This window comes from Paramisgurnus dabryanus, chromosome 9 (genome assembly GCF_030506205.2).
Source record: "Paramisgurnus dabryanus chromosome 9, PD_genome_1.1, whole genome shotgun sequence".
NCBI lineage: Eukaryota > Metazoa > Chordata > Actinopteri > Cypriniformes > Cobitidae > Paramisgurnus > Paramisgurnus dabryanus.
The window spans coordinates 26,226,787-26,254,353 of NC_133345.1; the positions used below are offsets into that span (position 1 = coordinate 26,226,787).

The following is a 27,567-nucleotide window of genomic DNA, read 5'->3' on the forward strand; positions in this document are numbered from 1 at the left end:
AAACAGTTCACATCAAGCGCGTTCACACGACACTCGGCAGTTTGGTCTCTATGAACATGGGATTGAGGGAAGAGCTCCTCAAGGCAATATGGCATGCGTTCACAGCACTGGATGTGGATAAAAGTGGAAAAGTATCTAAATCACAGTTAAAGGTTAGTTTGTGCTTTTAAATTAGTTGTATTGTTCCTAAAAAAAAACGGTGGCGGAATGTAAGCGTTGATTTAATAAAGCAGGACAGGAAACTCGAACGATAACCAAAAAAAATGAACCTAATAAGTTAGTTGAGTTTGGGTTTATTTAAAATAATGTGAAACTAAATGTAACAAAGTATCAAGACAAGTGACTAAATTAGCTTTTTTTGTAGCAATAGTTGTCAGAGTTGTGTTACGGTTGAGTTATTTGCTAATAAGTAACGGCAACATCCTAAATATTTACGCTCTCACATGAACCCTGTATACGTTAACAGTTACCATGTTAAGGTTAAAAACACTACACTTTACTGTAATACTAAATACAAAAGTTATTTACTACAGTATTTACAACTATAGTCGAATAATATAACATACATTAACTAAAAGTGTTAGCCTAATTATTAGAATATACTACAGTATACTATACTACATATTAAAGTGTACTACAATAGTTTATTTGAAATCCTTACTAAAGTAAATAATACTATTTATTTATAATAATACTAAATACTGTTTTATAATAAACTAAATAATTTTCTGAAGTTGTCAAAAAGTTGAAGAATTATATACAATAATCTACTGTTTTGGGGTCTGAGGTATTATTTTTTTAGCAAATAAACTGCAAAGAATATGCGAGCAATAATGCAAAATCTAGGTTTTCCATAAATATTGTGGGAAAAGGAAAGCCACAGTGACTTCCGCTTAAACGTCTAAACTTTGATTTAATATGGCGAAAGCTTCACAATCTTTTATGTGTATCCTTCAGGTGCTTTCTCATAACCTCTGCACAGTGATGAAGATCCCTCATGATCCTGTGGCTCTAGAGGAACACTTTAGGGATGATGATGAAGGTCCTGTTTCCAATCAGGGATACATGCCCTACCTGAACAGATTCATTCTGGATAAGGTGAGCATGTTTGTCCAATCAAGGCTATTTTGAATTATAACCTTGTGAGAAATGAAAGTTGATGTGGAAATCCCATACCTTTAATAAACTTTGTTATACAGATCACTGTATAGAGAAATAATAACTATAAGCCAAACACTGGTTTTGGGGGCCTTCATTATTATCGTAGATAATGCGATTTTACATTCTAAGCATTACATTTATTTGAATTTCTTTTTAATGAATATTTAAAGGTTGCTGCTATCTAAACAAGTGGTGACTAAAACAAGTGGTGTATTTTAGATTCATGTCAGCATGTGAATTTGCTAATGCCGCTTTTTTTTGGAGAGAAATGATGTTGAAATCGAGGAAGAATTGCTTTCTTTGCAATTTCTCATTTTCTTGTGCAAAAGGAAATCAAGCAGGGAAGAGACTTGTTTCATAATGTACCACAAACCACGGCAACTATTCTTGGTGTTAAGGAAAAATTTGTTGTAGCCAAGTGTTGTTGGCAGCGTTGTACCAACAATACCTCAAATTCCTAGAATGGAAAAACAGGTTATGACATTTGCATATTTAACACGTGTTGGAAGTCTCATTGTCTGTAATGCTCTTTAGAGGAATTTAAATCACTAGGCACACATTGTTGACTTTCTCTGGTTATGTTATGCTTTTAATTGTATGATTTGTGTTAGTGACCGATCACGCACTCCACCCTACTGCAAAGAGACCCGCCTTTCCCATTTCCCTGCCTTCTATTCTTAATCTCTGCCAAGTTTCTTAATATATTCTCAAAGGGGAAAAACAAATGAACTTGCTATAGTTAGTGTTTTCACTTTTGCATACACAAGCACACACAACCATATTCATTGAGACCTTTACGTACACATTACATTTACTCTGCATTATTCTTACATTAGTGTGGTTGTTCTCACAAATAAGCAAGCCACCTCCACACACTTATGTTTTAGTTTGTATGTTGTATATTATTGTGTATTATATTTAGTCTTTGATTCCATTAATGCATTGTCTATAACAGGAATGTCCAACCTCCTTGTAAGCAAAGGCTACCATAATGGATAAAACAATCTGGAGGGCTACTTTTTTGATATAGTCTTCTCAAAACTTTCTTTTACTTGATGATTTTATTTTATTTTACTTATTGATATGTTTTATCATTGTTTAAAATGTTAACATACATAAAGAAACCAAGCTTATACAAAAAAGTAATAAATAAATATTTAAATTTAGGCTATTTGAGGCAAAAAGACGTGAACATGAACTCGTTTAAGCTCTAGCTGTGCACGTGCACTATCTGTGGGTATGATGCGCATCGCCTAGTGCATTAAATTTGTACTCCAGACAGCCCTCTGTCCCCACCACTGCCTGCGCGCACCATGTTGGAGACCACTAAAAGTGCTCTGATATCAAATGAGGAACAAAACAAAAGACCAAAAATAGAGTGACACTTTGAAAACTGGTTAGTGCTGTGAGTGTGACCCACTTCTTCTACATATTGTGGTTTTGCGCTTTGTTCACATTCTGTATTCAGATATATTTCTATTATTATCGTTAAGCTGTATAGGCTGACTGTTATCCCAGGCAACCAATGTCGTACCAAATGTCTCGTTTTGCTCTGTGGTCTCCGTTTCTCAAATAATTTAACAATTTAAACTCACACATATATTATCCGTCATTTATTTATATTCTTTCTTAGTAGTTGTGTTATTAAAGGGACATTCCACTTTTTTAAAAATATACTCCTTTTCCAGCTCCCCTAGAGTTAAATTTTTACTGTTTTGGAATCCATTCAGCTGATCTCGGGGTCTGGCGCTACCACTTTTAGCATAGCTTAGCACAATCCATTGAATCTGATTAGACCATTAGCATCACGCTAAAGAATAAACAACGAGTTTAGATATTTTTCCTATTTAAAACTTGACTCCTCTGTAGCTACATGGTGTACTAAAACCGACAGAAAATTAAAAGTTGCGATTTTCTAGGCAGATAAAGCTAGGACTATACTCTCATTCTGGCGTAATAATCAAGGACTTTGTTACAACTACAGCCATGTTATAGCAGCAAAATCCTTGATTATTACATTTAGCTGAGGCTTAAGACTTACAATTGCTATATATGTCAGAGGTCGCACACCTCTGGAGCAACTATGGGGCTGTTTACACTTGGTATTAAGATGTGTTTTCATCGATCGGATCACAAGTGGACGAGAGAGACACATTACGTTTACACCTGGTATTTAAATCCGTCTCTTTTGTCCACTTTCGACCGCTTCTGTCCTGAATACTGTGAGGGGGTGGTCTGTGAGACGGTGGGCGAGTCTCTCTGCTGTCATTCAAACGTGAGCGGGAGTAATTATGAGTTTATATGGACGCAAACTTAATTATGTCGGAGTACCCTGCTTGTTTAGCAAGTATACATGCTGCACAGTGTTTTGTAAATTTTATGTTGGAGCTTTCTCTGAATTTTCAGCGCAGTTGATGTAATAGGATTGCGCAACTTTCACGCTTTCAAAACGAAACTACGCAGAACACCCGCAGTAGTTTTATCAATGAAAGGCTAAAAATAGCGCTGTTCACCGTATGTTCACGCCAGAAGTAAAAAAAGACGTAAAACTTGTGTTTAATACCTCAGATTAGATAAATGGGCAGAGAGAAGGCGGTCGCGTGTGGCTGTTCGAACACATTCAACCACATTTGCGTTCCGCAACTCCAAAGCTTTCCGATCGAAAGTGGTTTCGACGTCCTCTGGATGTGGTTGAAAGTGGTCGAAAGTGGACGCGTTCAAAATGTTTTGAATACCGTTTACACCTGGCATTAACGTCGTCCACTTGTGATCCGATGGACGAAAACGCATGTTAATGCCAAGTGTAAACAGCCTCTAATGGTTAAGTGTCTTGATCAGTGTCACAATGGTGTGTGGATTCAAACTCGGTTCTCTCACACCAAAGGCATGTGTCTTATCCACTGCACCATCACCACCACTTCACAATTACACCAGAATGAGAGTCCTAGCTATCTGCCTAGAAAATCACAACTTTTAATTTTCTGTCGGTCTTAGTACACAATTTAACTATATAGAAACTAAAAATATAGAAACTTTTTAGTTATTATTTAGCGCGATGCTAATGGTCTAATCAGATTCAATGCATTGTGCTAAGCTATGCTAAAAGTGGTAGCGCCAGAATCAGAGATCAGCTAAATGGATTCCAAAACTGTAAAAATCAAATGTTTAACTCTAGAGGAGCTGGAAAATTAGCATATTTTTTTTTAAAAAGTGGAGTATCCCTTTAATGAGAAGATATGAGGATCTCAGATGCAATAAACGTCACCTCCATCAAAAATGAGATAATGATACTAACCGATTGCTCTTGGCACGTATTATGTGTTTATCAAATACCCTTGTTCAGAAAAAAACGCATTGTGGGCAGAATCTGCTAAAAGCCACGTCAAATTGTTTAGCAAAGTCTTCTAAATCCACGTTCACACTACAGAATATAAAAAATCCTGGCCGATTATGAAATCAAATTCAAAATCCTAAATACCAAACATGTTACATAGACATACCAATGAAATGACTAAAGTGACATTTGTTTGTTTCATATTTCGGGTTTCATATTTGTTTTCAAACATTACATAACATAATTATTCAATTGCACATTTTCCTGTTGGAAGAATTAAACAATCTGTGTAAATGCATCGAAATGCCACCCAAAATGCACGTGCCACCTCTGCAGTGCACATTAATAATTTAATTATCACATAGAGAACTGATTGCAGCATATATCCACACCGTCTAGCTCATTCCAAACGTTCCCTACCGTAAAACATGAGCCCTTACCATCCTTCGAGTCAGAGAAACCATAAAGCAGTTATTCAGAGGCCTGATAAAGTGTATTTATGAAAGTGACGGACCCCGAGCTCCACTGAATACAAATGAACAGCTTCATCTGGTGTAGAACAGAAGCTCCACTGGTCACTCAGGTCTCACAAGGCCCCTATTGTACGTCTCCAGGAGAAAGCCTTGGCACGGTGGGAGGTGCATGTGTGAGTCAGAGATGTAATCTGGCACACATAGTTGCAAAGTAAAGCTGTTGTTGCAAATCAAACATGCTTACACCACTGCAACCGAGACTGTTGTACATGTTTGTGATGGTGGATTATAGTGTTGTCTGGTCTATAAATAGCCCTTTGTGTGAATAGTGATGGCTAGCTAGATTATGCTAGCAGCTCTGCTTCTTGTGGTTAGGTTTTGTTGAGTTTGTAACAAGTTAGAATTACTTGTCTTTTCAAAAATGATAGAAAATGTAACACTTAAGTTGTTGTTGTTGTTATTACAATGTAAATTAAATCAATTATGTGTAAAGGGAAAGCAGACCAATACAACGTCTGTGCTTTATGAATAATTAACTATAATGATGTTATTCAGGATTTTAGACATTACGTTTGCGTTTCAGCTTTGCCGTTTCCCAACCGAATGTTGTTAAGATGAGCACTGGAAGCTAAACTGTGCCCAGAATGCCCCAAAAAGTATCCATGGGAACTCTAGTTAAGTACTGGAGAGGAAAATGTGTCTTATTTGTACTGCTGTGTGTGCCTTGAATAGCCTTCAGCCTTTTCTTCTCTTGTAAACAACATTTAAATGTCCTGTCCATTTTTATCTGTTGTTGGTTATCGTCGTATTAATATACACAAAGTCTTACGGATATATTTTGCATCGCAGGTCCAGGACAACTTCGATCGAATGGACTTTAACAAGATGTGCTGGACTCTCTCTGCCAGAAAGAACCTCAACAGAAACCACCTGCTTATCTCTGATGATGACGCTTGTAAGATCTGGTGCATTTTTAACTTCCTGTCTGAGGAGAGATATCCATTGGTCATGGTCACAGAAGAGGTAAGAGGAAGTACTTCGGTTTGTTCTCACGAAATTACCCATAAGTCCTCATTTTAAAGCCATTGTGTCTAGGTCAAGTTAACAAAAACAAACCATACAGCTTGATTGAACATTGTGGGGTCACATGGGAGGAAAACCAGTAAGGGCCTCATGTGATTCTTAGTCATTGATTGTAGTTTCAGTCATGCATACTGAAAGTCATATTTCCTAGATTCATCACAGACATGAATAGTTGGGCTATTGAATATCATGCCATACATTACTTGTAATTTAAAAGATAACAGCTTTCCTCATGTTTTTAATATTGCATTTCCTATTTCTGTAATCCTATAACACGTTAATCTAAAATAAACATTCTCTGGTACTTCTTTTTTTTGGCACACCCAACGTTTGTGATCAGTATCGTAAAGGGGAAGTTGTCAGCCTGATCTGTGGTGATATAACCACTGATCTATATAAATGACTGGATTAGCATGACGTCACAATTGTGAAGCCACCGCGTCGCCATATTGGTATGCCCAAACATTCTATTTCAAGAGTTCACACTTACAAATAAATATTTGGTGTGCTGTCCGAGGAGAGGGCTCTCTGATTCAGAGAAATAACACTGACCGTGTAGGCTTTCAATGTCATAAAACATTATTTACACGTGTCATTACAACAGAATGCAGCAGACACCTTATGTCACGGTGCGAATACACTGAATAAGGAAAAACTAAAGAGAACCCAAACGCAGACACGAAATACATAAGGGAGTAGGGTAAAAGTGACAAGACACTGGGAACACGTGTTACACATACATGATGTAAAAACACACGTATTCCCACATAGAACACAATGCTGCCATAATCTTGCCCTCTGAGATAAGACCTGAATCTACACCAAGGTCTGGCAAGACCATGACAGCGACAAGACACTGGGAACATGTGGAAGCCACCCAAACAATGTGATTCCACATGTCCCCACACAGAACATAATACTGTCACGGTCCTGTCAGATGCACTCAGACAAACATCTAGCACGGATGTCTGACAAGACCGTGACAGTACCCCCCTCTTTAATGACGGATACTAGACGTCACAAAAACAACACATTAAACACGAGGAACGAGAGACTGCACAACCAAAGACAACCATGACAAAATTACAATAACTAACAATGGTAAACACACATAAGTGACAAACGGGTTGGGGTGATTTAACAGAAACAGTACATGATGAAGGGGTGGTGGGGCAAAAACAGGGGGAACAAAAAGTCCAGGGTGCAGAAAATGAGTCCCACCACTCTGCTGAAAAGCAGAGGGTTGACGTGGTCCGGGTTGCGCAGTAGGCTGCGCAGGCGGCTGCGCCGGCGGGTGACGTGTCTCCGGCTGCGCCGGCGGGTGACGTGTCTCCGGCTGCGCCGGCGGGTGACGTGTCTCCGGCTGCGCCGGCGGGTGACGTGTCTCCGGCTGCGCCGGCGGGTGACGTGTCTCCGGCTGCGCCGGCGGGTGACGTGTCTCCGGCTGCGCCGGCGGGTGACGTGTCTCCGGCTGCGCCGGCGGGTGACGAGTCTCCGGCTGCGCCGGCGTGTGACGAGTCTCCGGCTGCGCCGGCGTGTGACGAGTCTCCGGCTGCGCCGGCGTGTGACGAGTCTCCGGCTGCGCCGGCGTGTGACGAGTCTCCGGTTGTGCCGGTTCCGAAGCCCTCTTCGTCCTATTCCTCCTCCGTCTGGAGACTGGACGGACCTCTGGTGAAGGCGTGGTCTCCGGTGCCGGAGAGATGGGAGGCGACCTCCCCAGTCTGACAGCCCCGGTCAAGATGGCTCTCGGGTTAGATGCGGGTGCACTGGATACGACCGTCTCGGCCGATCTCTGTGGTTGCTGTCGGCGGTCGAGACGGTCAACCAAGTCCCAATACGACAATTGCAGAAGGTCCACTCGCTCCCGAATCGGTGGGGGGTCGTTCATCCTGGCCACCAGGTAAGCGCTGGTGAGAACCTCCGGGTAACACCCCTTATTACTCTCCACCGCCCGGGCATACTCCCTGAATGGAAGTTCTCTCTGCGGTGGAAAAGGACTTCCGCCAGAAAGGGTCTGTCTAGAAATAGAAGTTCACCACTCCGGGTCCGACGCACACTGCATAGTGATAGTCCGCTGGGTTCAGTTAGGCGCGTGCGTTCTGTCACGGTGCGAATACACTGAATAAGGAAAAACTAAAGAGAACCCAAACGCAGACACGAAATACATAAGGGAGTAGGGTAAAAGTGACAAGACACTGGGAACACGTGTTACACATACATGATGTAAAAACACACGTATTCCCACATAGAACACAATGCTGCCATAATCTTGCCCTCTGAGATAAGACCTGAATCTACACCAAGGTCTGGCAAGACCATGACAGCGACAAGACACTGGGAACATGTGGAAGCCACCCAAACAATGTGATTCCACATGTCCCCACACAGAACATAATACTGTCACGGTCCTGTCAGATGCACTCAGACAAACATCTAGCACGGATGTCTGACAAGACCGTGACACCTTAACGCAGTGGCGGCCGGTGACTTCTTTTTTCGAGGGTGCAGGATGCGAAGTTCGTCACGTCATGAGTGGTTCGTAATTTCAAAATATGTGTTCGGCTCGTCGAGTAAACTTCACGTGTCTTGGTTTTTATGATAAAAGAGACGCTCGCATTTGCCAGATACTCGCATAATCTCATGCGTAATCAGAGTTTACTGTTAAGGGAGTGTCTTGCGTGTATTTTGTGAACGTGAGCATCTCTTTTATCATAAACGGTTTTGACGCGTGTGCAGCAGGCACTTATTTTGACAAAACACGTGATGCACATGGTTCACATGACGCAACAAACACATATTTTGAAAACACAAGCAACACACATGACACTCCAAACACATATTTTGAATTTACGGCACTCGGGAGAGCAGTCACAAGTCGCCACTGCCTTAATGTTTTCTATAAATCTCTTATCCTGCCCGATTTAACATAAGAATTGCAAATAACATCAGAAGTAACAATTAATTTACGTACACATATCCTAAAACGTAATCTTGTGTGACTCATTCGCTTTAAACCGGGTGAATTTACATCATGATTTTCAATGTAAGAGGCTGTTTACACTTGGCATTAACATGCGTTTTCGTCGATCGGATCACAAGTTTCGACCACTTTCAACCACATCCAGAGGTAGTCGAAACCACTTTCGATCAAATCGCAAATATGGTTGAATGTGTTCGAACAGCCACACGCGACCGCCTTCTCTCTGCCCATTTATCTAATCTGAGGTATTAAACACAAGTTTTACGTCTTTTTTTGACTTCTGCCGTGAACATACGGTGAACAGCGCTATTTTTAGCCTTTCATTGATAAAACTACTGCGGGTGTTCTCCGTAGTTTCATTTTGAAAGCGTGAAAGTTGCGCGATCCTATTTCATCAATTGCGCTGAAAATTCAGAGAAAGCTCCAACATATAAGTCTCCAGTCCATATAAACTCATAATTACTCCCCCTCGGGTTTGAATGACAGCAGAGAGACTCGCCCACTGTCTCACGGACCACCCCCTCACAGTATTCAGGACAGAAGCGGTCGAAAGTGGACAAAAGAGACGGATTTAAATACCAGGTGTAAACGTAATATGTGTCTCTCTCGTCCACTTGTGATCCGATCGATGAAAACACATCTTAATACCAAGTGTAAACAGCCCCTAAGTCAATGACGCCCTCTGCCGGTTGGGCATACCAAGATGGCCGCTTAGCGTTTTATGCTCAAATCCAGTTATTTATATAGATCAGTGGATATAACTCAATAGAATTAAGTTTTGAACGATGACTTAATTAAAACAATGCAGTCTTATCTTAACATGGCATTAAAAGTGTGTCATGATGGTGTGTTTATGTCCTCTCCTTTAGATAGAGTACTTCCTTCGTAAGCTTACAGAGGCCATGGGCGGCAGCTGGATTGAGGAGAAGTTTGAAGAATACAAGGTTCAGCTAAGCAACAGACAGTGTCTAAGCGTATGGCAACTGATTGAACTGGTGGGCAAGGGTCAGTTTAGTAAAGGCATGGACCGCCAGACCCTTTCCATGGGCATCACTGAAGTGTTCCAGGAACTTATTCTGGATATGCTCAAACAGGTAAATGCTGTATGCAGTAAAAATATATCTATGTCAATGAGATTTTTAGCACAATTTTGAGCACGTACGTTAATACATTTGGCAGACGCTTTTATCCAAAGCGACTTACTATTTTTTTTATCAGTATCTGTGTTCCCTCTTTTGCTCTGTAAACGCAATGGTCTGCCACTGAGGTATCAGGTATACTCTATAAAGTTTTTTTTCTCATTTGGTGCTTGGCAAGTTCTAGATCCTGATCCTGCATACATTTAAATCATTTATACATTCACAACAGTCTACCTTGAATGACAGGCGAAGCAAAGTGTCTCTCTGTGCCAATTCTTGCCAAACCTGTTAATAAATACTCAATTTCCTCATGCTCAGTCATGGTAAGTCACACCTGCAATGCATTCACTGTGTATGTGGTTTTGATACCCTTGTAAATGTAATGTCATATCTATTAGCAATAGTATCTGGTGTCTAAGTTTAAATGTCTCTGTTGACTTCTGGGATCTGAGGACAGTATGAATAAAACACACTGGCACTTGTTTTCTGTTTTGACTGTGACTGAAAGAGAGAGATTGGTGCCAAGGCCAGCTGCATACGCACAGAGAGGAACAGATACAGATTAACTAAGTCATAGGAAACCAATACTTCAAGAGGGTGTATTACTTACATTGGGTGAAATGCGGATTTAAATAAAGAGAACCAAACTCAGACCCCGCCCTTAAAGTGGACCAATAGGTGAACCAAGTCAAAAATGATTTTTTGGTCCACTGAAGCAGTAATAGGGTCTCAGATCTCTTTATGTTCACATTTATCACCATAGTTTTACTACAAATACTGCGGTGAAACTACGGAAGCTTGCGCTTCAATGATTTCAAATTGCATTGATGCTGTATCTCATCATTGTGTTGAACAGCCCTTTTAAGCATCACAGTGCTCCAAATTCAAATATATATTGGGCTTCATTTGTGCATGCAGCTCTTCACACATAACTGAACTTATTGGGAAAACAAGTGAGCCTGGGGCGGTTTGTGTTCACACAGAGTCTGAGACCATTTAGCGTGTTCACATATGGGCCAGAAACCCAGCGAACCACGCTCAGACCCCTGAAAAGGACCAACACTTTTAAATACTCTGAAGTCACGAGTCCGCATGGAGAATTCAAAGAATTTTGGTCTGTTTGGTCTCAAAAACTCATGGATAATTTAAGGATGACCATTCACAGTTTTTTCCATTTCCTGGGTCTATAAGCAGTATTTTCTGTATGTATCTGTTAACATGTGACTTGTAATGTTTTCCTATCATCTGTTACAGGGCTACATGATGAAGAAGGGCCACAGAAGGAAGAACTGGACAGAACGATGGTTCCTCTTGAAGCCCAACATGATTTCATACTATGTTAGCGAAGATCTTACAGAGAAGAAAGGAGACATACTACTAGATGGAAATTGTTGTGTTGAGGTAAGTTATTTTTTATCATTTTTCACAAAATGTGTCTGTAATTCATACAGTCTTAAAACATGTTTTCTGATGACCTCACACATTCCTCTGCAGTCTTTACCGGATAAGGAAGGGAAGAAGTGTCTTTTCTACATCAAGTGCTCAGACAAAAGCTTTGAGATCAGCGCCTCAGATAAGAAGAAAAAACAAGAGTGGATTCAAGGTGGGATGGACTTATTTACATGATTCATTCTGATGCAGTTTCTACAAACCTAAAAACACATCAGCCACTTAAAGGTTTGGATACACTTGTCTAGAACCACTTTCACACAGCATGTTAAATCCCAAAAAAATTGCCAGTTCTGTGTGAAGCAAACAAGTCCCGTAATGGATAAAGGGGACCTACCATATTTTTCGGTCTATAAGCCGCGTTTTTTTTTCATAACTTGTCTGGTGTTGCGTCTTACAATCATTAATTTTTTACATTTACGAGGCAAAAGGCAACATTACCGTCTACAGCCGCGAGAGTCCGCCATATGTTGCTCCTGTATTTATGTAATTCAATGGATTCTGTAATGTGGAATGACGAGTATGCGAACTTCACGCTAGTTGGCTTGTTCGGTTAATTTAGCCTATTCAACCTTCCAGGTAAGTTTTGTATGCTATGGTTTATCGTTTAAATAACTGATAATATTAGTTTAACGTACATCTATTCAGCCTGCTGTTCTGTCTGCTATTGTTTAGTTGAATAACTTGCCTTTCCAGATTAAATGTCTGTTCTTCGGCTTGGATTTTGTGAAATAATTTTCTAAATAAATGTGAGGCTGTGTCCACTGTGACTTATATATGTTATTTCGTCTTAATGACGCATTTTTGAATGATGCGGCTTATACTCCAGTGCGGTTTATAATCCGGAAAGCACGCTAGTAAAATTGCCGTTAAATTTCCAGAACGCGTCCTGTGTGAAACAGAAACAATGCTGAAGGGGTGCGTCATAGTGAAGACTAGGGGTGGGCGATAAACTGGTAGACATGATTAACCGGTAGAAATTTTGGACTATCGTCTCTATCCAGGTTACGCACCCAAGTCATGCTCCTGTGTGCTTGGTCACGAAAACATAACGTTTGTACATATATTTAAGCGCCACAGTTTTGAAACAAGTTATTTTAAGTCATTGAAACTCAAACAACAGATCTACTGTATATGCGTGCGCTCTTTCTGTGTGTGAGGAGTGCGCAAGTCGCGCTACTGCTGCTCATTAAGCTTGTGAGCATTTTTCCCGCTTTAATGGCCTTACATACATATATGCATCAAAATTCCCGTCTTTGCAAGTATCCTCAAAAACATGACCATATAGGGCTTAATAGAAAGTGAACAGCTAAAGAGAAAACGCATGTGTAACAGTATATCGGATCCGGTCTTAAAGGGGAAGTTACCTAATTTTGCTCCTGTCTGTCACTCATGTTTATGAAACAGCATTAAGAGAAAACTCTCACTGCTTTTGACTAAATCACTTTTATACCAATAAAAAAATATATATATATACATACATAATTATTTATTATCATTCCTTTATCATTGACTGTTTATCTTCAGTGATCTTGAGTTTTGTTTGTTTTTATCTTCTTTTTATGCTTGTATAAGGTTTTTGTGAGAATTATGAAATTTTTTATTGTATTAAAGATTTTAATACCAGAAAAACCTTATTAAAACATTAAAAATTAATTAATCCTATCATGATAGAAGATTTTGGTCATATCGTGCCCACCCCTAGTGAGGATGCGTGCATGTGTCGTCGCAAGAAGAAGTTATTATACAGCTTTAAGACAAAGGGTTTTAAGTTGCAGATCAACATTCATGACAAATAGAACAGCGTGTCATGCGCAAGTTTATGATCGAATCAAAAATAAACGTGCATGTTTGTGGTGAGAAATCGAAGATAATAACCAAACTTAAGACTCTGCAGAATAAATCCACCTAGTGAACGATTGCATGTCAAATGATCAAATGATCACCAGACAAATACCGGACACATTTTCAATGTATTTTCCATAATCTGTGTGTAAAAAAGGACTTGTGAATACAGATTTATAATACTTCAATATAAATTCTTAATATACATTTTATTACAAAACTTTCAATGACATTTTTAACAGTTAATTTGGACTGGTTAATCTAAATCTCAATCCTGTTCTTTGTCCCTACACAGCTATTCAGACTTGTATCACGCTACTAAAGGTGGGGCGTCCAGCTCCGCACCACGAGGCGCGACAAAAACGACGCGAGATGCGGGAAAAGCAACAGGCCGAACAGGAGGAGCTTGAGCTGAGGATGCGAGAACTGCAAACAGCCAATGAAAACAAACAGAGAGAACTGGAGGCCTTGAGGAAGGTCTGTGAATTTCTACAAAAACAGCAGCTGTCCTTACACTCCCATTATGTTTTGAGACACTCAGACAAACAAATGTCTTTCTCTAACCTTTTTTTTTCACATCCTTGTCTTTATATGTGATTTATATATCAGCAACTTTCAGGGTTCCCACGGGTCCTTGAAATCCTTGAAAGTTTGTGAATCTAGGGAAAAAATTTAAGGCACTGGAAAGTTTTTGAAAATATACGTACATAGATACAGGTCATTGAAAGTGCTTGAATATATTTTATGAAAGAAGTTTTCTGGAAAAAAAATCCATATTATTCCCTGTGTAGTGTAGGATAATATCATTAAAAATTCTTGACTTTTTAAGCACACGTGCTAAACTGTTCACTTTAAATGCTTATGTCTTCTGTATGTAAATGTTGATTCATACCAAAATGCTTTTTTGCATAGTTGTGTTCGCACATGAAAACGTTATCTATGTAACTATTGTCCCCTTAGAAGGGAACGAGATGCTGCGTCTCCCTTGCCATAATTCCTGCGTCCCTGTAACGCTGTCTTTGGTAACATTTCAGCTAGCAAAATACTTCCTGCCCCCTGTCTTTGTCGTTAAGCCTCACCATTGGTTGAATTTGATAAACACATTCAGACACACTTACCCCTGGAGACGTCCCCCAAAAAGTCACCGCAGTGACGCAGCGCGAGTTCCCTCAAAAGGGAACTGTAACAATGTATCTTAAAAGGTAACACAATGTAACCTTGCTCTCACTTGGAATGTGTCCCCACATTTAGTTCTTGATTTTGAGGGTATTGGACCTGGAAAGTCCTTGAAAGGTCCTTGAATTTGAAGTTAACTAAGTTGTGGGAACCCTGTACTTTGACATTTTAAATATATTTGAGGTGTAAACTCAGAGCAATTTCAAAAAAGCTACTTCAGAACTACTAACATGCACCGTTGAACCAGTGAAACAGGAACTGTATCTATTGTCAAACTGACCATTAATGAAACATTGCTTGTTTCCCCAGGAACCCATACTGGTTTTTTGTAATCTCATTCGACAATTCATGAATTTGAGTTTCACTGCAACCTCTAGTTGTGCTTTCAAGTGCCACACCTCCTGTTTTATTTATAACCTCGGTAGAAACCAGTCATCTGAAGTTGCCTAATGGCCAGTACTGAAAGCTGAAATCAGATTAGCTGTAGTATGTTGTTTCACACCCTGTAAAGAGATGTGAATTGGATGAAAGGTGTGTGAGATTTTGGGGGTTGGGTGTCTGGCCGACTGCTGGTTTCAGATTTAACCCCTCTTAACCTTTCTTTATTACATCTCTCGTTATCCTGATTATCTTTTCCGGTTGACTGTTTTAATATTGTTAAATCAGGATTTAGATAGACTTAACTCTAATGAGATCAACAAGTGGATTTAAGTCGGTAAGATAATGATGCAAATTTATCATGATGGCAGACACTTAATGTTAAACAAATGCACACGGTTGGGGTCAATAGAGGGTTCATGAGTCATAATAAATACATGGCATGACATGTTTGTTAGTTGTTAGTTAATGTATTAGTTACATTAGTATATTTCAAGTCATTGACTTAAATATTGAGAAATACACTCAAATGGGATTTGCGATTCGTTTGTTTGTGGTTACAGATTTCCAAGCAATCCTAAATTAAATGCACAAACCAATAATCCAACCAACTAACTGCAAAACCACTCTGACAGCTGGTAAACAGTACATTACACACATGGACACAACACAGTATTCCCTCTAGACTAAGAGAAAAGCAGTCTAATACAGTACAGACAGTGTTAACTGAGAATAATAATTAGATTTATAGGGTTCACAAGTTCCTATTGTCTAATCTGATTGTGTCTAAACTGTTGTCTGAATGGAGAACAGTCCTCTATTGATGTTTCAGTGCCTCTCCCCCGTCCTCTAATGCAGAGTCAGACAATAGGTGCCTGGAGAGAGAGATAGTGAGGGTCATTCCCAATCCATGCTGAAACAATACGTGCCCTGTCACTCAGCTCGGCCACCTGGGTTCTCACACTGACCTGCAATGTTGGTCGTGCTATTCATGGAGACCATCATCTGACAACAACCAAATAGATTGGATGAGAATGGTCAGCTGTGTTAACAGAGGATATGGTTCATTTATGTTGAACTTCCACTTTAACAGGTGTATAAATCCACAGTTCTGCTCTGGCATTTACATAAGGAAGGTGTCTAATGTCAAAAAACTGCAAGATGAGACGGGACAGTTTTTGGAACACAATATCAAAGGGTTTGGCTGTGATGGATGACTCTGTTTTATTGTTTTTTATTTATTTATGTGCATTAAGTTTGGGGTGTGCTGATGTTTGTTCGGCTGAAGGTTTATTTTTATTCATTTGAGTTTGATCACTTTTGTGTTATATTATGATGGTATGTGGGGTGTGATGAAAAGCAACAGTGGATTCATACCTTCTTTTACAGTCAACTTATAAAATCTGGTTCAGTATGGCATGTTATTTATTTTAAGCTAATTTATGTTTTCTTTGTTTTCGACAGAAACTGGAGGATGCTGCAACGAATGCAGCAGAAGAGGAGCACAGACGTCTGCAGACCCAGAACGAGCTGCAGGATCTTTACAGGGGCGAAATGGAGAAAGAGAAAATGGTACTTGTTTGAGCTGTAACCTGTAGCAGGGCTGCTGGTTGGGACTGTTTTAGCAGTTTGGGTATTTATATGACTTCTATATCGGCATATTGGCAATGATGTAGGAAGTACACTTTCATTTAAGTTCTGCTTTTTACTGCAGTAACACAACAGGCTTATAATTGTGTATTTATGTGTGCAGAAAATATTCGCGCATAGATTTTCTGATTTACAGATTTGTTCACATAAACGGTTACTTACCTTTTGCTTTGTGGGTTAAAGGTAGGGTAACTGATTTGATCCTGAAACATTTTTTGTTATGCTGGTTAAAAGTCGTCTCACATCCTGATAGCAATCACTGTGTTAAGTTGTTTAAATGTATTTGTAGAAATTTACATCATCTGTGAAAGGCGTAGGACCAAAAAATGTTCAACAAATCATAGATTTCGGTCCGAACGGACGTTTCCTTTTTTGTCCCTCATACGTAAGCGTAATTTGAATGCCCACCGTGCAGTGAGTCCACGCAGACACCATACGTCATCGGCGCGTTCACGTGCGCTCACCTCCTGTCTGTAAACAGCGAGAACAGCAAACTTTTCTGCTGAATTGACAACCTACACAGGAGGCACAAAACTAAAGGCATCTTTTATAACAACAACAGCGAAAACTGCCTGGATCAGCAAGAGCAAAAACCCAAATTAACATCGGTAACTTTACTGCTTTACCATGAGATGAAAACAGCTGCAGGAGGCAAAGGGTCTGAAAGGGTCGTTGCACTGTTTATTTTGGGAAGGTAGGTATATGTTTGTATTGAGATGGATTCAGATATTCTACTTTGATGAAACGTTGTGTTGCTTATGAAATTTGTGTTCGTTTACGGATTAGCGTAACGATATAGTTACTACGTCTACACAACCGAACGTGTGCTTAAACTAATTCTGATGTAAACCAGTTGTTTATGTTGGTTATTTTGGAAGTGTTATTCGCTTTGTACTGCAAAGTCTTCTCACTGGTGAATGAGACATGAGATGTGAATGTCTGATCTGTGCGTGTTCATGTGTTTTGAAAGAGGCGTGACTTTGGATGGGGATTTGACTTGAGGGTGGGATCGGGATTTCATTGCTAGGCGGCTACCGTTAGCATTTTTCAAAATGTGTTACCCTACCTTTAAGTTTGTAAATTTTAAGGGGCACCTATTTTATTGCTAAAACAACGTTATTTCATATATTTGGTATAATACAATGTGTTCCCGTGGTTTATGGTTCAAAAAACACATTATTTTCCACATACCGTACATTTTTGTAGCTCCAGATTTCACTTTCTTCCTCAAACGCATTGATTGTGTACAAAACTCATCGATTTGAAACGCTCTGTGTCCCTGATTGGCCAGCTAATATATACGTTGTGATTGGCCTGAATACCTCTGACGTCAGCTCAAAATGTGACGCTCCTTAATGTTTGAAAGATTTGGTCACAATGCAATGCTAACAGGAGTTAACTTACAGGATGTGAGCCCAAGCCAGAGGAATTATGATAAAATCGGTCTTGTCTACATCACCAATCTGTGTGTTTGTTGTAGTCCAAGAAAAGAGATTTACATTGGAGACGATAACTTGCATCATCGTTTACTTTGGGATATGTACCTTTTGCATATCTTTAACATGTACTAATACACATCTATAAAGCAAAGGAAATTTTAAAACGTGAGTTGGACCATTGCTATTTATAAGCAATATCTCTGATTCTCACTGACCCAACAGTGGAAAGCCTGATATTTGAATCATGATTTGAAGTGTGTACACTAGTTTTGTGTACTCGCTTAGTAAATAAGGGCGCACTCAGGTCATACTTAAAGGGATAGGTCACCCAAAAATAAAAATTATGTCATAATTTGCTCACCCTAATTTTGTTACAACCTGTATTAATTTATTTTTTACTGCTAAACACAAAGGAAGATATTTTGAGGAATGTTTGTAAGCAAAACGTTAATGACCCCATTCACTTTCATAGTATTCTTTTTTCTACTATGGAAGTAAATTGGGCTCATAATTGGTTTGGTTACAAACATTCCTTAAAATATCTTCCGTCATGTTCATCAGTAAAAAAATGAAATGAATACAGGTTTGTACATGAGAGTGAGAAAATGACAGAATTGTAATTTTTGGGTAAAAAAAAAACGTATTGAACCGTACCGAGTATGATTGTCCCCACTCCCCTAGTCGTCTACACTCACACTACACTTTATGATCTGTACCTGAGTACGTTTAAATCATTAAAAGATTGACGTATGGCAATAAAATAACCATATCATGAAATCTGACTTTTTCCATGTTTAAGTGCTATAATTGGGTCCCCAGTGCTTTTATCAACCAAGAAAATGTGAATAAGATCAACCCATTAACTTATGTTTTGGTAAACCATTCTCTGCAAGCATGTGAAAAAATAAGTAATTGAAATTTGGCTCCCTGTGTGATGTCAGAAGGAGATAATACCACCCCTTAATCTGCACTATCCAACCATGGCACTGCTATTTACCAAAATGGCACTTTTTTGCTCACACCTACAAAGTGGCAACTTTAACATGCTATAATAAATTATGGACAAGATATTTTGAGCTAAAACTTCACATACGTACTCTGGGGACACCAAACATTTATGTGACAGCTTAAAAAAGTCTTGTGAAATGTCTCCTTTAAAAGCATATTAGGAGCAGTCTGCTGTCCAGTAACTCTTGTGCTGCTTTTATATCATAAATGCGCATGACGCCAGACATTTATGTATTTGTGATATGCGTATCAAGAGTGTTTTATAGTGACAACTAAAGTTTCGCATTCCAGCACGCTTGCCCCGCCACAGAATCAAAGCAAACCGTACCCAAGACCACCTTTGCAAAGCGTACCAGGGTATGCTTATGCATACCGCACCTTGGTACAGTAGGGAGCGATCAAACTAGCCAGTCAAAACTTTCTTTGGTGTCAAATGTATCCGGGTATGGTTATTAATGTCAGTACACCTTAAGACCCAATCAGTATTTCACTTTTGCAATCATTTTATCTCTTTTTCGCTATTTAAACTTTTTGTACAGCAGTATTTAATATAACTGTAAATTTTAAATAATATTTGTATTTGTTACAGGTTCGCCAGCAAATGGAAGAACAGGTGGCTCAAAAGTCCAGTGAGTTAGAGCAATACCTGCAGCGCGTGCGTGAACTGGAGACTATGTTCCACAGCTTGGAAGAAGCACTAGAGGAGGAAAAACAGGCGAGGCAAGACGAGGAAATTGTCAGAAAACTCCAAGCCAGGTACACTAAGAATATCATGGATCTATATTATACTTTATTTTAAAAAGTAGGTGACTTCCTGAATACACTGTGTTAAAGTTATAGGCCTAAGGAAATGCAAGCTAATGTAGGGTGACCATACGTGCCATTCTTCCCGGACGCATCCCGTCCAGGATTTTGTGTTCATGTCCCGGAAGTCGTATTTGTCGACAGCATACGTCATAGAGGATTATTATTATTATTATTAAAGAACAGCAACCGTTACATTTTAAGGTAAGAATGAAACTACGATTGTATATCTTATGTTTTTAACTGAATGGCCTATGTGGTCAACAACGGATGCATCCGGGAAGAATGGCACGTATGGTCACCCTAGCTAATGTCACTAAACACCATCTATGTCAAAATGAGATAATGATATTAACCAAACAATCTTGGCAAGTATTATACGTTCATGAAATACTTCTAGCTTTAAATCCACTTAATCCCTGCCTCAGGCCATTCAGAAATATTTTTTTTTTTTGCAGAATCAATTAAGATAAAAAAGCTAATTTACAAGAAAACATTTTGACGCATTTAGAGGGTTTTGCATCTGAGCTCTTTAACTGATGTTCATAAATATGTTGTTTAATTGTGATTTTAGCATGCGGTTTTAGAAATCCCCATTTAATTACTTTAGTAACTGAAACTAAAAAAGACTAAAATAACTGCACGACTAAAATAACTGCCCGCTGCTTCCCAATAACAGCTTCCCAGGAGGAACTTTGAATATAGTTTGTAAAAAAAATCAGCACATCCGTTGTATTACAGTACATCAATTTGTGTGAGGACTTGTTATTAGAAAGAATATCTTCTAGTCTCCTAGTTCCTCACAAATGCTGGTTGATGCAGATAGACACTGGATGATTGGCGTCTATGAACCAAGTTGTAGTCTGATCTGCTCAGAAGTGTAAAATCAACATGGCTATTTTTCAGTTGAAATATTACAAAACTTTACAATGTAGTAGTTTCATCATGTTACACATAGAATAAAGACATACGGTAAAAGCCTGTTTCCTGTCAGTGAGGAAAGTCTGAGTAACGTCACAAACACATGAGGATGTCTGACAGTTCAATTCTGCAGTTCCTGTTCTCTGTCTCACCCAACAACGCCATTTCTCTTCCTGTGTTTGTGCTGACCCATCACCAGCTCATCACTTTACCCAAAACTTGACACAATAGTTACTACTGATAACCAGGGAGGAAATTTTTCAGGTCATCTATACAATTTATACAATGTCTACAAATGCCATTCAGAAACTTTTTTAATAAATAAAAAAATGTATGTGTGTATAATGCCATCTATTTTAGGTTACGCATCATTTTGTATACCCTATAAATTACCTTAAGGGTCCAGGGTGGGGTTTTAGCGGCATCTAGTAGTGTGATTGTAAATTGCAACCAATTTACTCAGTTCACAGCTCACCTCTCAATTTGCAAATGCATAGTAAAGCTACGGTAGCTGCCCAAGGACAAACACTGTCTGAGACAACGTAGGGATGAAATGCGCTTTGTAGAACAGTTTTGTCCGTTTAGGGATACTGTAGAAACATGGCGGCGACTTCCATGTAAGGAGCGCGGTGTTTGTAGATAACGAAGGCTCATTCTAAGGTAATAAAAAAAATACAGTTCATTATGTAAGGTTTATACACACCACTGATAATATAGTATATTATATTGTATTTCTCCATTATAAAAAGTCCCACATTGCACCTTTAAAGGTACAACATAATCTTGCTATTCCATCAACAAACTAATTTATATGACATTGTAGGCAGTGGCGGCTGGTAAATGCCCTTAAAATTGGTCAGAGAGGAAAGCTACTTTAGCATGTTACCAAAAAGTTAAATATATAGTGCAAATTTATACAAAATAAAATCATTTAGTTGTACTGTTAAGGGCGATTTATAGTCGTGCGTAGGTGCTACGCCCCGTAGCCTGTGCGTAGCTCTGCGTAGCCTGACGCGCACCTCACAAAATTCCTAACAGCGCGTCGGCTCTACGCGGACCGCAAGCTCTGTGATTGGTCCACCAGAACCCCTCCCGTCAGGTAAAAAAACTGCGTCATATGTATTTCCGGTTGAGACGGTGAAAACAAAGATGAGCCAAGTTGAGGAGTGATTTAACTCAAACTGCAACATAAGTCGCTGTTTATTTACTTCCATCATTGCTGGTCTTCTCAAATTATACACAACAAGTTGCTATTTCTTCTTCGTTTGTGGGTTAACTTGCTTAGCTGCTTCTTCTCTGACGACTTCTGCTGCTACTGTGGTTACACGCGTGATTACTGCCAACCAGCGGTTTCGCGTGTGTTTGCACGTCGACGCGGACGGCGACGCACAAGTATAAATGCAAACCGACGCGGAACCTACGCCGTAGCTGCTACGCCGTAGGACCTACGCACGACTATAAATCGCCCTTTACACTGTTAGTCATATTATAATTTATTTTAAAAAACTGTATTTTGTTGTGTGTGTCGTGTGTGTCTGGGGCGCCACCCAAACAAGGGTGTATGTAGGTCAGTAAACTTGTTAAAAACATGTGACTTGAGCCTGAGCTCTAATTGGCTTGTTTCAGATTGTCCTAGGGGCACAGCACTGTGCGCCCCAAACCCTCCCACTTATGCTGTAAATTAATTCATATTGTTTTTTTTATGTTTTTGACCTCATATGATTGGACCGTTCTTGTAGTCTGATAACCGGGTTGCAGATTGTCATGTAACTGCTGGTTACAGTACTGATCAGTGGAAGCAATTGAAATATCTTGAGATAAAAGAAAATACAAATTTATCCTTACAAAATCAACCTTTACAAGGCGTTCAGTTGAAGAATAAATAAAAGAGCAGATCGATCAGCAGGAGTCAAGTGATGACAATGAGCACTTATTACAAACAGAGTTGGCTAGCTGGACACAATGTAAGTCATGCCTTTTATTGTTTTCTCTGTTTGCTGTTTCAAAGTCTGCGTGATAGACTACATACAATTTTGTGACGCATTTGAGCTGGCTTTGCGTGGACATGAAAAGAGAGAGAGCTCCGATAATCCGGTATATTTTGTGGCTTGGTCGACTTAGTTTGCTTCCCTTGATGGAGTTTACAAGAGCACCCAGAGAATGCCACTGTGTTTAAGGGAACTTTGAGTTGTTGGACTGTATGTTGTCTGTCTATTCACGTGCAACTTTGTATGCTGCAGGCTTTTAGAGGAGGAAGTATCTAAGCGTGCAGAGCTGGAGCAAATACACTTGTATCAACAACAGACCATTTCTCAGACCCAGGCAGAGAAGCAGGAACTGGAACGAGAAAGACTGGCAAAGGAGAGCGCGCTGCAGGATGCCATGCACCAACTGCAGCAGCTAGAGGCTGACAGGCAGGGTGCATTGGAGCAATATGAGGTAAGAGACTGAATAATTATAGATGTATAAGCTGGTCTGTGACCTCAAGTGCTTAGGAAATGATTCTGTGTTGGCTGCCATCCAGTGGCTGTATTCTGCAATGCAACCAAACATGATAGCAAACCTTTATTCTGTGTATACTTGAACAGGAGGTGATGAAGAAACTTGCAGATGCTGCGAATAATACAAAGAGCTGGAAGGACAAGGTGGCCCAGCATGAGGGTCTCATACGGCTCATTCAGCCAGGTGACATCTTGCATAACATCTCATATTTAGCTATTTCATACAAACGACTCTAAAATTAACTATGAATTGTAATGTTGGTCTGTAATGTGGGTAACACTGTTAACCAGTGGTGGGCAGTGACTACTTTTTCGAGAGCGCACGATCATGACACGTCATGTCAAAAAATGTGTTCGCCGCGTTCTGTAAACTTTTTTGTATCTGAGCTCGTAAATTGATACTTTGTTAAATTATTACCAAAATATCTGTATGTTGTTATAGATTATATGGATTTTATTATAGATATTATTACTTTTATTATAGATGATGGTTATGTAAAACTGTGTTTGTATATTTTTTTTGATATTAAAAATAATATAAAAGTATTGTTCATGCGGGATGAATCTGATTTAGTATTATTGCATATTTTTTCTTCAGGCCCTAAATTCCCTCAGAAGATCACTAATTGGGGACCCGCGTCATTCACAGATACAGAACTGAGCTTGAGAGAGAAAGACTGGCAGGAAAAGAAAAGCAAGTCTGCTTCCACCCAGTAGTCCCCTTCAAGTGCCCTAATAAAGCCACAATATGTAAGATTTTTGTAATAAAATATCCAAAACCTTTTGCACAGTTTGACATATTTAATGCACTCATGTACTTACATTATCCCAAAGTTCTCAAATTGTCGCACTTTACGTGACTTAATATCTGCGTTATCCTCAGTTTCTGGTTGTGGAAACACAACACGAGTGGACACAGAAGTGGCGGATATACAACACCTAACACACAGCCGTTGTGCCTTGCAGCTAATTCCAGGGTTCCCACGGTCCTTGAAATCCTTGAAAGTTTGTTAATCTTGGGGAATTTTTTTTTGCATAGTTGTGCTTGGCACATGAAAACGTCCCGGGTTACGCATGTAACTGTTGTTCCCTGAGAAGGGAACGAGACGCTGCGTCTCCCTTGCCATACTTCCTGCGTCCCTGTAACGCCGTCTTTGGCAATATTTCAGATAGCGATATACTTTCTGGCTCCAGTTTCTCCCCGTCTTTGTCTTTAAGCCTCACCATTGGTTGAATTTTAAATACACATTCAGACGCACTTACCCCTGGAGGCGTCCCCAAAATGTTACCGCAGTGACGCAGGGCGAGTTCCCTCGAAAGGGAACCGTAACAATCTATCTTAAAAGGTAACACAATGAAACCTTGCTCTCACTTGGAATGTGTCCCCACATTTAGTCCTTGAATTTGAGGGTATTGGACCTGGAAAGTCCTTGAAAGGTCCTTGAATTTGAAGTTAACTAAGGTGTGGGAACCCTGTAATTCATTATGTAAGAAATAATTGACAATGGGTTGTTGAATTATTCGAAAAGAATGCACACCCACCCAAGGTGATAATGCAGGACATAATTCCGTTTATATTTATTTGAAGACATTTGCCAGATAAGTTGCGCTTTTACAGAAAAATAATCAACACCCTTGGAACATCTCTCATCCAATCAGAATAAAGCATTCAACAGCCCCGTGGTATAAGATGTTATAAAATAATGTGATCAGATGCACAGGTAAAAACATTAATTCATTACCTCATCTGTGAACATGATTATTGAATTCCATACATTTCTGGATTTCTCCCATTATTACAATCTCCTTCATAACGTCATTAAGTTTTGCCTGTGTTATAGTTCAGTGTTTCCGCTATATACATTCTACCGTGGCGGCCCGCCATGCCTAAAACATCCCCGCCACGCCTGCGGTTGTGGATAGAAGGGATACAGCAAACGAAATCTCGCTGGATGACCACTGTTTTATCCTAATCCTTCAACCAAACCCAACTCTAAACACAAAATTTCACACGATTGTAGGATGTATTTGTATCTCATTTAGCCAGAGCCGCTGTTTTCATCCTAATAATCCTACCTCCAAATCTAATCCTTAACTTTTCGGCATTTGCTGTATCCCTTCTAGACAAAACCCACGGCGGCAGCTCGCAAAAAAGCTACAGAAATGTCCGCCCTGCCAGACTGGCTGTCTTAGAAATAAATTCCTTTCTGGATTCGCGTTGTTAACTCATTTATAAATAAATCTCCTAAAGTATCATAATTTCTTCCATGGGTTTAGTGAACAAATAGATTTAAATCAACAGAGGATGATTAGGCTACGTCTCTGTTTTGAGAAATAATAATAAAATAAATAAGCCTATACGAAATATGTTACACTTAAATAATAATTAAATTGACAAAACGAATAAAAAAGTATTTGAGTTTCTGTTTTTTTTTGTGACGTGCTCTAAAACCAAACCAGCAGAAAGCACGTCATGTTTTTAATGATTTTAAATAAGCACAAAGTTTTCTCCTTATTGTGAGTTTACACAAATAAAAATACATCATTTGAAGTTTCGAATATTGTTTTACTTTTATCTTTATGACAATAAATTTAGGGTAATTTAAGGTGCAAGGTCATCACGCATTTGATGTTCACCGGCGCATACACGGACGCAGCGCAGGGCTGCGAGAAAAGACATTATTAAACTTTCGATTTAACATATTACGAGTTTTTTGGACATTCATTTGGAATCACTGTACTCATATTATCAACTTATCTGGTCATTAGTTATTCAGAATATAGGCTATAAGCGCAGCGCACTGCTGACCGCTCAGCTGTCAGTCAATCGTCTGTGCTTTAGATCGACACTCACAAAGTTTCACATTAAATGATATGATATTTGTCCAAAAACAAAAGGCTAAATACTAAATACTACTTATATGCGACTGCAAGACATTAATAGTCGAATCTGTTTGTAAGGAAACTTACATTATTCCCGTGGAAGAGAAGAACGTTGGTAATAGAAACTTGAGGCAGACGGTGAGACTGTTTTATCTGTTTTCAGACGAAACAGCACGGTCGGGGTACCCGCGGGTGAACAGCATAATATTTGATGTAACGGGTGTAATAATAGGCTTTTCGCGCGTCATTTGCATTGTAGATGCAGGTCGGGACTCAATAGACAAGAGTAAAATGCGGGTCTAACATCCAAGACCAAAATTCGACTCGTTTTTAAATGGCCCCGTGCTTTGTGTTTAAGATCTGTCTGAAGACCGTTAAAGGTTTCTATTCAACTGCGCGATTTGCGGTGTGACCGGCTCGGGGTCTTTATCAAATGGTCCGGGTGTGAAATAAAATTGCTGCTGATGGATGTTCGGTCAATCACAGCTGTGCGGATTATCAAACAGGACTGTGCGTGAGTTTGCAACAGCTCTGTAACGCTAAACACGAGCACAACTTGCAATGCACACTACATTAAAACTACAATGAAATATCTGAACTACGTACGTAGCTATGTAACGTTTTTTAAGAAAATACATTTTAGATCAAACATAGAAAAGCAATATGCTATAAATATAAGGAAAAGTAAATGACAGCATGAAAATGATAAAAAAATACATGTTAGTTTACTGTAGCCTATATTCTACTTTAAAAAAAATAATGTACATTTATAATCATCATGGGCGCCCCCTGCCGCCACAGCTGAAAAAAATCCTAGAGGAAACACTGTAGTTATTGTGAAGTAGCGACCTCTAGTGGTGAAAATCTACATATTGTGGCTTTAACACACATTTACAATAGACAGAATCACAAGTGAAGTACACTGCCTCTCCTGAGTTAGTCTTTAAACACACTAAAACAAAATTTTATGTAGGCCTACATGACTTTACATAGGGTAAAGTGTAGTCTGGCCTAATCTAAAGATGATGTACCATTCCAAACTGTACTATAACATTCCCGTGTCATTTTTCCACTGCACTGAAGTGATTTTATACATTTGACTTTTTGTATGCTGTTTCACGTTATGTGAATATGTTCATTTAGGTGCATTTTCACCAAAGTAATGGCAGATGTTTTTGTACCCGTAGTTTATAAGTAAACTTTATTAATGTCAAGCGTCTAATTAAGAGGACATAACTCCACTGACCAGGTAGTATATTTTTTCAAAGAACATGTTATTCACTTATGAGGCATTGTAATCTCTAATTTAACAAAACATTTTCAGCAGTTTAAAAAAGCATCAA

At 39.3% G+C, this 27,567-nt stretch overlaps 1 protein-coding gene across 1 annotated transcript; it reads left to right on the forward strand.

Moving 5' to 3' along the window:
• The first annotated feature begins 2 nt into the window (after nt 1–2).
• On the forward strand, nt 3–27,009 carry swap70b (switching B cell complex subunit SWAP70b). The gene is made up of 12 exons (XM_065283359.2): nt 3–152; nt 958–1,098; nt 5,818–5,991; nt 9,901–10,125; nt 11,425–11,571; nt 11,665–11,773; nt 13,760–13,941; nt 16,483–16,590; nt 19,705–19,871; nt 23,081–23,279; nt 23,429–23,525; nt 23,940–27,009. Exons 1-12 carry the CDS (start codon nt 51–53, stop codon nt 24,056–24,058), a joined length of 1,770 nt encoding a protein of 589 aa, XP_065139431.1. The 5' UTR covers nt 3–50; the 3' UTR covers nt 24,059–27,009.
• The last annotated feature ends 558 nt before the right edge of the window (nt 27,010–27,567 follow it).